Genomic DNA, 15,303 nt, shown 5'->3' with positions numbered 1-15,303 from the left:
TATGAGGGGTTTTGCTTGTTCGAGACGCGTCTTTGCCTATGTGCAGCTGAAACCAAAATGGTGGCAACGAAAACAAATGACGGTAATGAAGCCTCCAAAAAAAAAAACAACCGCTGTAATCTCCCAGCGTCAAGGTTTGAAAAGAACAAGGAGGCAAGAGTGACATCCAAGGAGGGGGGAGGGAGGGATTGCCAAAGAAGCCGCCCCCCCCCTTCCCTGTGCGCGTAAGTCTGTGTGTAAGTGTGTGTGTCTGTGTGTGTACTTGACTAGTTTCGTAGGAGACTTTTCTTATGGTTTCAACGTCAGCCGCGCTCTGCGTGCCCGCCTTTGGGGGATGGAGAGAGAAGTTGCCCACCTCTCCAGAAAAAAAGATGCTCACATCCACAGAAGCCCGACGCGCACGCTTCAGGCAGATTTCTGCAGAGTAGCGAGAGTAGGCCTCACGGTTGCTTCTCTGTATTGAAGGAATCCACGAGACGCTGCAGCCAGCTCGGCTGCCTGTCCAGCTCATCCGTGAATTCGTGGTTCAGATCGCGGAAGACCATCTCATCAGAGCGGATGAGGAGTGCCACGTCGCGAAGTGTCAAGATCGCTGCCGCCGGGACGGTGTCAACATTGGCGGTGGGGATGACATGCTCCTCGATACCCCTCCTGCCTACGGCACTGTCGTCGCGAATCCCAGAAGCCGTGGAAGACGCAGTTGCATGGTCGAAAGATGTTGTTGAGAACGTTGCAGACTGATCAGCGCTATCGACACCGGGGCGTGACGTACGCAATTTTTCCGCATCAGTGACAAGTACTTCCTCTGTGAAGCGTCCTTCACTCTTCTTGCAGAGATCTACCTTCTGCTCATTTGGTACTACTGCCGTCGGCACCGGGGCCTCTGGCGCAGTCGCAGCACCATCCAGCCCCCAGTAATGCAATGCTAGTTGCGGCACACGCACATCGCCGATCTTGCCCAGGTCAATATCGTTCACCATCTGCGTCCACACGACAGAGGATTCCTCCGCAGTGTAAGCCATGAGCCGAAAGCCCATGCGGGGGTAAAAAAGAAACAATGCGAGGTAAATGGTGAAGTGTAGCGCCTGCAGCAGAAACACAAAGCCCCGCTCAACGTGTGTAATCTCAGCCATGCAGCTGAGCACATGGTAATGAACTGCATGGCTCTCACACTGCGTGAGCAACCCGCGGAGCTCGTCAACATAGGAGTGCGCTAGGGTCGCCCCGGCCCTTTCCTTGGCGGCGCTGGGTGGAGACATGGGAAGTGACGGGCGCGCCGTGACGAAGGAACGACAAGTGCCACGAATAAAAGGCGCACCGCCGTCACTCGGTGAGTGGACGGATGCAAGAAAGGGTGAGCTCGCTTCTGCGGCGATGGACGTCTTCGCGCCGCCTGTGGAGGTGCTGCTGCTGTTCCGCCGCTTGAAGAACATGCGCAAATACGCTGCCACCGAGCCCGCCGCTGGAGCTGCAGCAGCGATGGTCACCAGCATCGTCGCACGGTGGATATGCCGCTCGCGAAAGAGGCGATCGGCCAGCCAACGAAGAGCCTTGACCATGCCGATGCACACGTGATCGTTGACGCGGCCTGGCGTACTATGCGTCAGGGGCTCGCGCTCCAGCTCCGTGATACCTGCACCAGTGAGCGGCGGCGCCATCGAGGCAAAACGTGTCGAGTGACCCATGAAGGAGCGATACAGGTAGGAAGGGGGCTTTACTCGTGCGGAGGGGGTACCAGGCGCATTGGAAGTAACTGTAGACTTACTCTCTGAGTACTTCGAAGACGTGCTAGTGCACAAAGTATCTCCGTAGGATCCGAGGTCGCTTCTACTATGGGATAAGTAACGTCTATTGCATGGCAGCGCGACAGCCACGCTGAAGGACTGACCCCGAATCGCCGCTGCCACCAAAGGGGGGCATTCTGCGCGTACGTGGGCTTGTCTCCACCCCTTCATTTGCTTGTGTGGTGATGGTTCTTATTTTTTTCTTGACCCTGCGCAATGTCTGTGCTCTTCATATCGGAAGCTGTTCTCGGGGACACAAAACCGTTTGACACACGATATGCACATGTGCATATGTGTGTGTGGGTGGGTGGAGAGGTGGTTTGCGGGAGGGAGGGGGGGGGGGCAGTATGTATGCCTGCGCTTTTTCCTCTACCCAATCTCCTCCCTCTGGAGGTCAATGATGGCTGCGGTGTGTCGATTGAGTCGATCAAACACTTTCGTCACAAATAAACCTACTGGAAACTATAGAGTAGGGGGGGAGAAAGCGGAAAGGGGGAAGAAAAAAAAAACTGTGTGTGGTCGGGGGAGGAAGAGGGATGCATGAGAGCAGGAAAGCGAGGGGGGGGATACAAGACGACAAAGAGTACAAAGAAGATCAAAGCCACTCTGCTCTCCTCTTACCTGTCACTGCTTTCATCTCTGCTCCCCTGCAGAATCATGCGCGCACAGACACGATGCGCATCGTCGTTTTTTTTTTTGTTTTCTTTCTTGTGTGTGCTTCATTACTCAAACCTCGAGGTGGCATGCACCCATCTACCCACCAGATAACAGCAGACGACTGTCCAAGCACGTCGTACATCGACAGGTCAATGACCACCTGATCCTTAAACTTCATTCCGCCGCCATGAAATGGGGGGAAAGGGGGTAGAAAAAAAAGAGACTGTGCTGGGACAGCGTGAAACGAGTTCGCATCCACTGCAAAGGCCAATAAGCCAAGCGATTGGGCTTTTTTTGAAAAAAAAAAAGATCGGCAGTACAAGAGTGAACGAGTGAATGAAGCACTGATGGACGCGCAGAAGAACACCTCTGTCCGGTAGAGCACAAACCGTTATGAAGTCCATCAGTAATAGAGATGCACATATGGAAAGGAAACAGAGAGAGGATAGGCAGCAGTCGTGTATATGAGACTAAGCAAACAAAACAACAGAAGAAAACCAAGGTGAAGAACCCGGTGAGGACCAAGAGAGGGAGAGAGGGAGGGAGGGAGGGGGGGGGGGGGACCGTGTGGGGAAAAACCCTTCAAAGCATTTGGAGGAAAAGGAGCAAACGAGAGAGATGCATCAGAGGACGAAAAAAAAAGTGGGAGAGAGAGGCACACACAAAATATTATATAAGCCAAGCCACATCTCTGAAGCACAGCTGGGTATGAACAGCCAGCCAGCCATTCATCCGACAAAAAACCACGAAGTCGCATGTAAATCTCGGTCACTTTGTTGAAAAAACAAAGGAGCCAATAATTCCGGAAAACCAAAAACACGCACCCCCTCCCGCCCCCCCCCTCCAGCACGCACGCGCGTGCATACCCGTGCAAAACGGTCCCACAAGGACGTGCAGCTACGTCAAGGAAAAGAAGCCTTGTCCTTCACAGACGGCAAAGCGGAGTCGATCCTGCAGTACGGCCTTGCTGCTGTAGTTGGGTAGCTTCAAGTATAGGAAGCAGGTACTGACAGTCGGCAAGCTGTTGTCGTGGTTGGCGAGGCCGGTGGGAAAGCTTGAGCTGGTGGCAAGCGCACCAGTGCTGGCGCCGAAGGAGTAGACTGTGGACGTGAGGGTCAAATCCGCCACAGATATGTCGGCATCTCGCCGCACCACTTTGATGCGCTGGGTCAGACCGCCAAACGGCACCGCGCTCGTTCCAGTGACAAACTTCAGGAACGCGCGCTGCATCCTCGCGCCCCAGGTTGGCACGACATCGAGAAGGTATTGCACCACATCACTCTTCATGTGATACCCGTGCGCCGCCTCCACATTGCGGGAGAAGTCCTCACGCGTTTCCCATATTTTGGAATCCTGCGGAGAGCCCAGTAGCCGCCCCAGCTCACTCACGTTGAAAAGCTGTAGGTACAGTGGGTTCACGGTGATCTGGAGTCCTTGGCGTAAGTGCAACAGGGCGAGGTCAGGCACAGTGTGTAGATAAAAGTTGCGCAGACGATGCGTGTATTCGCGCACGTTGTCCGCCGTGACCTGGCGATCGGCACCGCCCGGCACGAGTGGCAGCTCGCTGACTATACCTGGCACGTAACCGTCGGCCTCGCTCAGCGGGATGGTGAAGAAAAGCGCACACGCCGCCAGGGTATCAGCACTCATCATCTCCAGTCGTTGAAGAGAAAGCTCCAGCGCGGCATCTACCTGGGACATGTTGCGCGACGCCCCACTCTCGGTCGACATGAGTGACTCTCCGCGCAGCCGGCGCAGCAGTAAGGGGTGAAAACTAAGCGAAGTAGCCCTGTCGACAACTAGAAGGCGGCCGAGAAGAACGCCAAGAAGCTTCCAGTAATGTAGACTTGTCGGAGTCTGCTTCGCTGCAGGGAAAAGAGGCGTGCACGAACGTCGGGGCTGTGGTGCACCGAAAACCGCAGTACGCGGGAACGGGTTGGCTCCCAGAGCCGGCGGGGGCATCGCGGTGAGAGACGCCGAGTCCACCACCTCATTAACCGGGATGGGCTCGGTGCGCCACAAGCCGTGCTTCGGGTCCACCAGTGCATCGGCGATCATCTCATAAAACTCCATTGCTGGGCCGTTTCCAATCCCAGCCTCGCCCACAAATGCCACGTCAATAGCGACATTGCAAGTCGCTAGCCGGATCAGCTCCTCCGCACTACGTAAGATGTCGTCCCGGTGCACTTCAAGTGTGACGCGGTAGCGACGCGCCACCTCTCCCGAGAGCCACTGCAAGCCGACAATATTCAGGGTTTTCTGGGCCTCTTCTGCCGCGCTGCCCGTCGCTGCCTGTGCTTCGTCTCTAGGCGCAGCAGGCACTAACAGGTGCCGGAAGTTTTGCAGGAGACGCTTCGCCTGCTCGTGACTCAGCGAACGTTGGGCCGAAATAAAAAATTTAAAAATAGAAAAGCGCATTTCCGTGGAGAAAATAAAGGGATAGCGCCACAGCGCGTAGGATGGCAGAGGGAACGCCTCTGAAGACAGCGAAACACCGGAGTTTCCGACCGGGCCACTGTGTTTTTCACAGGAAGCGCCGCCGATACCGGAGCACCAGAGCAATGGCGGCATCATGAGCATGTCAAGCTGGTGGTAGAGCTCATGCACTACAGCGCTGCTCAGCCGTCGCTGGTTGCTTTCCAGGGCGGTCAGCGAGCTCCCAACCTCCTCTCGCATCAATGTTGAGAGGGCGGAGTATAGGGCAAGTGGCCCACTCGCCGGTGCCGCGTCGAAGAGGTGCTTTGGACTGCAGAAAAACGCTGGCCTCAAGCCGTCGCAACCGCAGCAGCAACAACATTCTGTCATGGAAGACGACCCGGCTGCTCCTGCTGAATCGAAAAGCAGCGATGCCGGCAGCGGCTCTGACAGTACGACAAACTCGAGGCTGTGGGTAAGCGTCCAGAACGGCAGCGTCGGCAGCAACGCCGTGATCTTGGCATTGGGTGTATCCATGGGGTCCGAAGAACCTCGCTGCACCTTCACAAAATCACGTAGACTAGCCCCACTGGCGGAAAAGGCGGTGAGCGCATCGAGCAACGTCGTCATTGGTGAGAGGAGCGGTGTGCCATCTACGAAAAACAAAATACGATCAGCAGAAACAGGCATTCCCGCGGTACTTCCCCCCGTCGCCGTTGCGGCTGTTTTGTCAGCGTGGTGCCCCTCGAAACACTTTCGACGTGTGGGGAATCGTGAGCCCGATCCGGACGGGTTGAGACGTTCCTGTTTCGCGTGCATCGGCTGCGGTGCCGGCGACTGCTTCGGGGCCTTGCGAGTGCTGGTTGTGGGGTGTGTAGTGCGCAGCGGGAGCTGAACATGCGCCGCCACTGCCTCCGCAAGCGAGCTAAGCGTAGTGGTCGGGAGCACCGACATCATCGGGTCGTCTAGCTCGACATCTGTGATGATGGGCAGTTCAGTAGATCGCACCACCACAGCAGGCTTCGCTCTTTGCGTAGATTCTCCGCCACACAGAGAGGGGGCGTCACCAGTGCTGCAAGTGTTACGGTGGAGCTCGTTCGCCGACGCTGGCACCTTCAGACAAAGGGCGATTCTCAGAGGCCGCCATACCAGGTAACGAATTACGCCAAAGGTCTTCAATCGCTTTGCTCGTTTCAGAAAGCCGAAGGGCTGCTTCATCACCACCGATGGGGCAACGTCTAGCGTGGAAAGGCCGAGATCACGCCCGATCGTGGTGGCGAAGTCGGCCGTCAGGGACAGCAGCTTTCCGCGAGCCGTGCTGTCGAGGCGTAGGTGTGGCTGACTCGGTGGCCCCCCATCCATACGGGGGCTGCTGCACGTGTCCAAGGAATTGTTTGACATAAATGCGGAGTGTGCTAAACTGGCGTTCGAGTACTGGACATCCTCGCGCTGTCGTTCACGCGACGCCAGCCACTGGTCCAGACTGGTGGCAACTCCACCCAAAATCTCAGGCGTCTCGACAACAGCCGCGCGAAGCTCAACGTTTGACCGCTTGCAGTAGTCATAAAAGCCCAGCAATCCGCGCAGAGCCGGAGGGAGTCGGCGATACACCCCTACGGTGTCTCCCATGGCGCTGTCGATGGCCCCCTGCATCTCAGCAGCGTTCACTGTCGCTGGGATCCCAGACAGCTCAACGTCCACTGAGATTTCCTGCTCAATATTCGACCCTGTACACGATGCGCTGTGCGACGGCGTCGTGGCACCCTCTTCATCGCCCGGCGCTGTGAAGGGAGTAGAGGAACCTTGTCGGCCTAGATTTGCGACTTGAAGACGCGGTATCGTCGATGACTGGGCTGCAGGTGCGAAGACAGGTGATAGAATCGTCCTCAGCGGCCACGCGGAGGAGTCCTCTGATACCGACGTGGTTACCCGGGGTGAGAACGGCGGCGATATCCCTGCAGCAAGCAGGGCCATTAGCAGCGCCTGCGATGCACGAAAAAAGGTCTCCGCACAGGCTGGGAAGGTTGAGTGATACGGGCACTGGGCGTCCGGCATGAGGCGTAAAGTCAGGTCTTTGGAGCGTGCCGGTAGCATACCGCCGCTGCCCCCTTCCTCGGAGCCGAAGACGACGCGTGTGCAGTACACTTGGTGGCTCATCGAGTCGTGAATCTGCTGCGCCGCAGCGCACACCATCACAGATCGGCGCACGATCTGACTAGCGTAACTAATGAGAAGTGTTTTCTGATGCAGCGTGAAGAATCCAGTTCCACGCAAGTCGCGGCCACTCGGTGCCACCACAGCTGGTGCCTTGGAAAGGCGATCGTGTGCCACTTCACTTTTGTTGCAGTGACCTTTCGCGGCAGCCTGTGCGAACGATATGTTGCAGGCATGCGAAGGAGTCGTCGGAGATGTGCGACGCGGCAGTTTATTTCCAGCACCGAGAGAAATCAGGGCTATCGCGTTGTCATCGGTGCTGCAGGCTGGCTGCACATGTGCAAGAAGAGAGGTAGTTGGGGGGCGTTGTACGTTGTGTCCTGGGTCACCCCGCACGACCTCACTCTCGCAGCGCAATGACGACGTCTCCAGTTGCGCTAAAGGACCGACCGAGAAACCTCCGTCCTGCAAAAGCTGTGAGGGGCGAAGTGCGCATTCAGCTAGGCCTTGTGGCTGCCCCGCTACGGGCTCCTGCGCGTCCTTTCCGCCACGAAAGCTGGACCGCGGTGATGTGAAAAGACTGCTCGTCTTCTCCCCTTTATTGGGTGCTCCCGAGCTGGACACCGACGTCTCGCCATTCATCAACCCAGGACTGGCAAAAAGGCTGAGGAGGAGCCCGATTGTATCAGCTGTGCAGATATGCTGCTCAGAGGGTAAGGCCAACTGAAAGCCGGAAAACTGGTTTGACAGTCCAACCCTGGCCAATTCGTCGGCCATCAAGGCATCGTCGCGAAGGTACCCAAAGACTTCCTGCCGCTCCGCCATTATGTGTACACCGCCCGCCACATACAAGCCCACCAGCACCTCGCGCAAGGACGGGACAAATCGTTGCAGTGCCGCCTGCGTCGCCTCCCACTCCGCGCGCTGCCACCGCTTCGGTTTGCCGTCTGCTGCGCCGTTGATCCATTTGCAAAAAGATATGAGCCGCCGGGTCTTCTCCTCACTCACCCCCGAAGCTGCCGTCGCACCGGGCGGCGTCCTCTTAGAGCTGCCACTCGTGACAAGCTCAATAGGCTCGCCTGTCACCTGCGTTCGCAAGTCGGCACTAAGAGAGAGACACCGCAGGAGGAGCGTGACGCTGTGACGCGCCACAACCGGGTTCACGCAGTTGTCAAGGACGCTGAGCAGTGCCGGCACGATGGTAGAAAGCATGCTGGACAGCACGCCCTTGCGCAAAAATGCCTTGCGCGTCGCTGGGTCAGCCTGAAGGCGCTCTCCAGGACCTTCCAGCACTGCCTCCATCGGTAGAACGGTCAATGCTAATGAGCGCCTGTGCTGGGAGGAATAAGAGGAAGAATAGTGGGGGTAGGCGCTCATCTGCCTTCGACGGTTTCGGCGGTGCGACGTGGCAGTAGCTCCAGGGTCGCGCCTGCACAAGAGGATGTCAAGCCAACCGCAGCAACGGCGCGAGTTGCGCAGCTGTGCTGCGTTCTGGTCCCTGTTCGCAGTGCCATAGTAGTCTTCCTCGAACATATCCTCTTCTTCCTCACCGCTGTACACAGGGCGCGGGGGTAGGGTGCTGCTTTGCGCATATATCGGGTCACCGCTGCCCCCTCGGTTTGGGGACGCAGCTATCGACCGCGGACTTGCCGACTGGCTTGTCGAAGCGTTCTGGTTGCCGCCGTTGTCATCGGAGTCATTCGCTTGCGCACCAGGCATTTGCAGTAGACTTATAGGGCGGTCCTGGGGACAAGATGGTGAAGGGGGAGACCCTCCCATTCTCTCGCCGGTGCCACCTCTCGTGCGCACCAACTGTGACGACGAGGCCTGCGCGATCGCAGCCTCTCGCGGCGCAGGCTCTGGTGCTGGGAAGCGATCCTCCTCGTTTTCCGTGTCGTCGTCGTCGTCGTCGTCCGGCACCCGCCTCTGGGTGGTGGTCTCGATATCGGCTGTTCGGAACCGCATGCAGCTGCGATTCGGCCAAGTCGAAAAAAGAGGGGCAGGGTGCGAAGCGTGGCACGTGCAGCCGCGCAGCAGTGCGTTTTGCGTGCTATGCACGTAACCTGTTAGGAACGGCTTTCGGTGCAGACAGTGGTGCTCCTGACGCTCGTTCAGGTATGACTTGCTCAGGAAGTCGGTGTAAAAAACACGACGCCTTTCATGGCTCACTACAAAGAGTTGATGCGTGCGGCAGTTGCGCGTCTGCTGATACACGCACTCGAGTCGCTGAGACAGCAACTCGTCACACTCGGTTTCGTTGTGAAAATCGTCCTCCCACGCCCAGCCGAAGTATGGCAGCGTTGTGTTGCGGAAGTCGGTGTGCGAGTGCCCGCGGCGGGCGCATGGGAGCAACACAAGCAAAAACTCCAACAACGGGAGCAGTCGCAGTTCATCAGCGATGAAAGGAATCGTAGTCACGTCGGTGGTGAGCACGGGGCCGGTTGTGAGAGCGGGGCCGCCAGGCCGAGGCGCGCCGAGCTGCGTCACTCCCGCTACCGCGTTGGAGCCGCCGTCCCTGGCGGTGCCCCGATGCAGGACTGCTGGCGATCTAATTGGCCTTGGCAGATCTGACAATGTGGAGCTCGAAGAGTGATCGCTGAAGTTAGCAGCGTTGTCGACTGTTGGATCGTTGGCTATCTCGCCTCCGGAAGCACTGTCCCCCGCCGGTGTGCTGGTGGTCTTGGACGTCCTCTCCCGGTGCTCCACCAGCGCAAGCATGCAGCCACACACGGCCTCCCAGACCCGCAGCTGCAGCATCACCGGCACAGCAAACGTCGGATTGGACAAATAAAAAGCAAGAATTGGCGAGAGGGCGATAGAGCGGAGCCGCTCGCCAGAGGCGGGGGAAGTGATACGCAGCGACATATAAAGCAACCGCACGCATAATTGCATTATGTGATTGAGCAACTTCACGTGTGCTTTCATCGAGACAACACAGACGAAGAGACGGTCGATGGCGTGTGCAATCGCCTCCATGTAGTGTTCCAACAACGTCGCCTCCTCTGGTGTTAGTGACCACGCAGAGGCAAGGGTTGGGTATGAGTTCGTGGGAGCTGCTGCGGCTGCCCTTGGACTCGCGCGCACCGACGACGACGACGACGCTGCTGCTAGCGCCGAGGAGCCATTCATCGGCACTTGATGTGCTGTGTCAGGTGTGCCGACACGAAAGGTGCCCTCCAAGAGGAATTTGTCCATCGACCTCAGCAACTTGGCGATTACCGGCGACCACACACACCCCAAGTGCGACTCCCTCGCGAGCGAGAGAAGATTTGAGACGACTTGAACGCAGAGGAGGCGCAAGTGGTGGGGCACCAAAACCAGTAGCAGCTCCGTGGTATGTTCTGGGACGCGTGCATCGAGGCATGCGTCGTGGGCAACCCTGGAGACGTAAAGAAAGCACTTGAGCAGCTCCTCCAGAAGGTCCTCGTTGACGACTAGGAGCTTGTGATTGGCGAGGTACAAGGCTAACGTGGGAATGGTGTCTTTGCTTCTTCGGGGACAAAATGCAAAGCTCCCCCTGGGCACAATATCCGCAATGAGCGCCAGTGCGCGCAGCGCGAGGACTTCAATGACTGAGGCCACCTGCACGCCAGTGTAGGACATGCACCTCGACAAAAGCTCATTCGATCGACTCTTCAGGGAAACCTCCCGTGGCCTCTGGCTTGCCGCATCCAAGTTGCACTGCGCGTTTCTGTCACAGTCCTTCAATGAAAAGGGGTTCGTGACGCAACCCTCGCTGCTCTGCAGAGCGTGAGCAGCAGCCAGGATCTCGGTCAGCATCGGCACGAAGAGCTTCGCCGGAAACGTTCGCACGTACTCTTCACCTGAGATGCAAATGTCCGTGCAAAGCAATCTGAGGTTCTCCGCGAGGCGCTGATGTGCGGCCTCCAGTGCGGCGGTGGCTTCACCCTGACCACTGGTCCTACGTGAGGGTCCGGGAGTCTTCTCGTGTGGTCGGTGATCCGCTTCATAGCTTGCCAAGTACGCTGAGCGAATGCTGTCTAACAAGGCAACCGAACGCATGCTTGCTGCACTGCCCCCGGTATCGCAGCGGTGCTATCAACAGACAGAAGGAGACCGTGTGGTCCCACAACGCTGAGCTAGAGCCCCGGGAGGCGCGTAAAGCGCGTGCTGGTCGATCTGTTCCTCACCACGCAGACGCTGAAGGACTACGGGAGCCGCCACACCGTTCCCGTTCTTCACCAGGCTTTAAGAAATTCTCACAAGTTGCAGGGAAGATACTGAGACGAACAAAACAAGACAGAAATCTTAGAGACCCTCACAGGGGTAGAGGGAGAGAGAGAGAGCAGGGAGGCACGAGGCCCCAGGAACGAGCCGAAAATCCGATGGACAGAGGGACACACACACACACACACACACAAACTTACCAAATGAAGGAAAAGAATGTGGTGTGAGGAGGAGAGGAAGAGGTTCTGAAACAGGTCAGGCACCACACAGTCACAGTAGAAATATAATAGTTGAAGCAGCGGTTAAGGGTGACGTTTAAGAAATCAGAGTGGCGGGGGGAGGGGGGGAGAGAGAAGGAACACACTTACCAGGCAAAATGCCGGCTTCTCCGCGGTACTTCTTGCTTCTTTTTGGAGGGGGGGGGGCTGTTATCCCGTTCTGATCCTCTATTTGTAGTTATACCGAAAACAGAAAAGACAGCGTATATGACGTGTCGCATACAGCAGCCAGGCGTGTCGTGTATGTACGCGCGCAGGGCAACCCCTTTTACTGACGCTGTGGTTGAACCAAACAGACTGAGTTGTGCGTGCGAAGAACAGACTGAGCAGAAAGAACGGGTAGTGGCCACGGAAAAAAAAAAGAGGGGTGATGAGTGGTCCCGGCAACAACAAGGAAACAGACGATATGTACAGAGGCAGAATACACATGCGAACGGAAAGACACACAGAGATGAATAAAGAATGAACCAGGAAACACAGCAGAAGTAAAAATAAGGGGCGCACGGGCGAAAACGGTAGCCGCAGAGCACAGCTACGCAACGTCCGGGTTAACTATAGACGCGGTTCTAGTAAACAGAAAAGAGAAACAAGTACCCACGAAATTCGGGCGCGCTTACAGACAAAGGTGCACAAACTAATAAAAAGAAGAGAGGGGTTTTGAGGTAAGGGAGGGGCGGGGCGTGTAAGAGAATCAATGGATAAAGAGAAACAAAGCTGTGCAGGAGGAGAGAGGCACGCACCCACACACGGACACAAATATATATATAGATATATATAGATATACAAAATATACCCCGTCGATCAGAGTCTCAAGTGTGTGTAAAAAGAAAATACGAAGAAGCGAATCACTCCTGAAGGGTTTTGAGGGCAGAGGAACCAAACACATAAATTGATGAGCGAGCACTTGTGCAACACAAATGGCGCCCCAGACGACCACGTGAGGAAAAGGGGGGGGCTGCAACAGAACAGCGCGAGAAATACATATGTTGGTGGGAAGAGATTACGGGCAATCAGTGAACCGTGAAGGGTACACCAACGTTGAGGAGGAGGAGGAGGGTTGTATCAAAGAGAGGGAACCAGCTCTGCAATACCCACAACAGCAGTGTATTGCAAATATGACTCCGTACTAGGACCCAGAAATGAGAGACGAATCAACGGGAGGGAGGGGAGGGGGGGGGGATGGGGCAAATCAGAAGTGCAAAGATGCCAGAGGGCAGATGTTAGTACAACACTCTGCAAAAACGAGTCCAAACCGAGTAAATAAAAAGGAAAAGGGGGGTGAAGAAAATGATTGCGGCGCAGGAGCAAGACGACCAACAACGAATCCGCTGCACAAACAGCAGCAGGGACAAACGCACACACACACGCGCGCGCACAGTTCGGTAGGTGGCCACCGATGGAAACAAAAAGCCCACAATTGAGAGAAGAAAGTAAAAAGAAAACTTGCTTGGCTTTTCAACAGGGTGCGGGGACAGGAGAAAGAGAAGCAGAGGAAGAGGGCACACAAAGAGAATATGAGCAGAAAGAAGCGAAAGGGGGGGAGGTGAAAAAAAAAAACATACGAAAGAAGTCACACCGATCCAACCCACGCCACACTTGAGCGGTTGATCTATATACGAACAAAGTGACACGTGAACACCTTCAAACACAAACAAACATACGCACAGGGAGTGGAAGAGACGTCAGAAGAGCGAAAATAAATATACCTTTAACGGGAGAGCATGAAGAGGTGGAGGATTTTATGTACACCAACGGAGGGAGGGTAAAAAAACCAACAGCGGTACACTTACGAGCGACGACGCGACGCAACACAATTGAACTCGACCAGCAAACAGCAACAAAACAGAGCAACGGCGGAGCTGTGCTGAGAGGGGCAAAAGAGAGAAAACAAATGAATGAAAAGATAATCAAGGATCCAATGTTCTCCAATCTATCAACAACAAAAAAATGCGTAAGCGGGGGGAGGTGTCGCCGTCTTGCTCGACGGAAACACACACACACAGAAAAAAAAATGTTTCTCGTCAAATGACTCTCCAAGAAAACGCGCCGCTCCCTGTCTAAACAGCTTGCTTGACTTTTACTCACAGATATGTGTGGTGCACCCAAGAACGACGCGTACGGCCTCCACTCACTTACTAGCAGACAAATGAGATATGGGGCGGGGAAAAGAGATCCCAAACCGTCACCACAGAGTTCACAAACAGTGAGAACAGAAATTGAAATGAAGAGATAGGGGGGGGGAACACGAAGTATACGAGCCGCAGAACGCAAGCTATCTGCAGCCAACAACAAAAAAAAAGTCTTGTAGTGCCGATATTGTGGGAGTGGAATAATAATAGAAAATGAAGATTATAAAAAGCAAAAAAACACCAGGGCCACTGCACCAAATAAATTTTTTTTCAAAAAAAGATTTGAAGCCTGCCCCCACCCACTGCGGTTATAAGGACCAGCCCCCTCCCCTCTTTGTGTGTATGTGTAACCCCTAACGTTGACTGGGGGGGGAGGGGGGGGTAGGAAGGTTTCTTCCTTCAATGGAGGAAAACTTCTGCGTGTGTGTGGTGCGCTTGTGTCGTTCCGTGCGTGCGTGCGTGTATGTGTGTGTATGTGTGTGCAAAGTCACTCCGAAATGTTTTTCTAATGTGTCCGCGGAAAAATGGAGAGAGAGATCCGGACCCCCGTTTCGATCTGCACCCAAACAAGACAGCAAAAGCGAATTCGTGAGGGGAAAAAAACCAAAGAGGAAAAGGGAGAAAATAGACAATCGATGTGACGAAGAAACTGGAACAGTTGAAGAGGGCAGAACACGCAAACAAAGTGGCAGAGAAGCACCAAGATAAAGATAAGGGAAAAGAAGAGAACGCCGAACTGATAGGGATGCCAACTCGATCTCTCCCGCTGTTGTTGTAGTGGCAGCACCGCTCTAAATGTTTTTTTTTGTTTTGCTTCTTTGCCCTTTTCTAATCGTACATATTTTTTTTGTTTTTTCGAAACGGCTTTCTGTACAAGACGGACACGCGAGCAAAAGTGGAACGCGGCTAATTCTGTTCGTGGCATCAGAACCCCCTCCGAAAAAAAAAACAGAAATTGTGGTCGGCAGTGGTAGCGAGCGCACACCTATCAGGCGAAAGTGCGATGTGAAATCGATTCCTTTTTTTTTTGCATGTATGTGTGTGTGTGTGTGTGTGTGTGTGTGTGTGGATGCAACATAATGTGTGCACAAGTTTCCCAAATGAGGGAGCGGGATAACAAGAACGTGGAACAATTCCACGAAGAGCAGCAGTGAAGCAGAAAATGTTGGAGAATGGGGTGTCAAGAAGTAGTCAAGTTCCTTGTGTGAGACAGTGCAGGCTATCAAACAGCGGAGGTTGGGGGGGAAGGGGGGGGGGGAAGCACGTCGCAAATGCCTGTGAGCGAGAAGCAAAAGTTAGGGAAAAGCCTCAAGAGGAACCCCTTTCGTGTGTATCGGCATTACGTTTAACCTCATAAAGAATGCCACCACCCCCATTACGGAAAAAGCACCACGTTGTGATTTTCTTTCCCCCGACAGCCACGGGGCCTCTCGGGTACGCCATATATCCTCGACATGACGAACCCCAACTCAAGCCTCAGCGTGCACACAAGAGACTAAGCGTGACATCGTCATGAACACCAAGTGTACGCACCACAGCGGGCAGACAACCCCCGAGAGTTTTCCTCCTTTCTTTTTTTGCCGTGTCCTGCGATCTTTCCTTTTTGATCCGCATGATTCACCTACAACGAGAACGGGAAAACAGGGCCAGTAACGTTAAAAATAGAGAGGGTGGGCAACGAGGGAGCCACATGAGGGA

General features: G+C 55.1%; 2 protein-coding genes across 2 annotated transcripts; both read right to left on the bottom strand.

The window, feature by feature from the left end:
• Nucleotides 1-440: 440 nt before the first annotated feature.
• JKF63_00715 (uncharacterized protein) lies at nt 441-1,955 on the bottom strand (the record flags this gene model as incomplete). Its single annotated transcript, XM_067896765.1, has 1 exon — nt 441-1,955. One exon carries the CDS (start codon nt 1,953-1,955, stop codon nt 441-443), a length of 1,515 nt encoding a protein of 504 aa, XP_067752922.1.
• Nucleotides 1,956-3,338: 1,383 nt separating this feature from the next.
• JKF63_00714 (uncharacterized protein) lies at nt 3,339-11,033 on the bottom strand (the record flags this gene model as incomplete). Its single annotated transcript, XM_067896764.1, has 1 exon — nt 3,339-11,033. The coding sequence occupies one exon, from the start codon at nt 11,031-11,033 to the stop codon at nt 3,339-3,341; it is 7,695 nt and encodes a 2,564-aa protein (XP_067752921.1).
• Between the last annotated feature and the right edge of the window lie 4,270 nt (nt 11,034-15,303).

Source organism: Porcisia hertigi, chromosome 36 (genome assembly GCF_017918235.1).
Source record: "Porcisia hertigi strain C119 chromosome 36, whole genome shotgun sequence".
Classification (NCBI taxonomy): domain Eukaryota; phylum Euglenozoa; class Kinetoplastea; order Trypanosomatida; family Trypanosomatidae; genus Porcisia; species Porcisia hertigi.
Note: the sequence above shows the minus strand (reverse complement) of the source record. Positions and strands in the feature narration are given on the sequence as shown.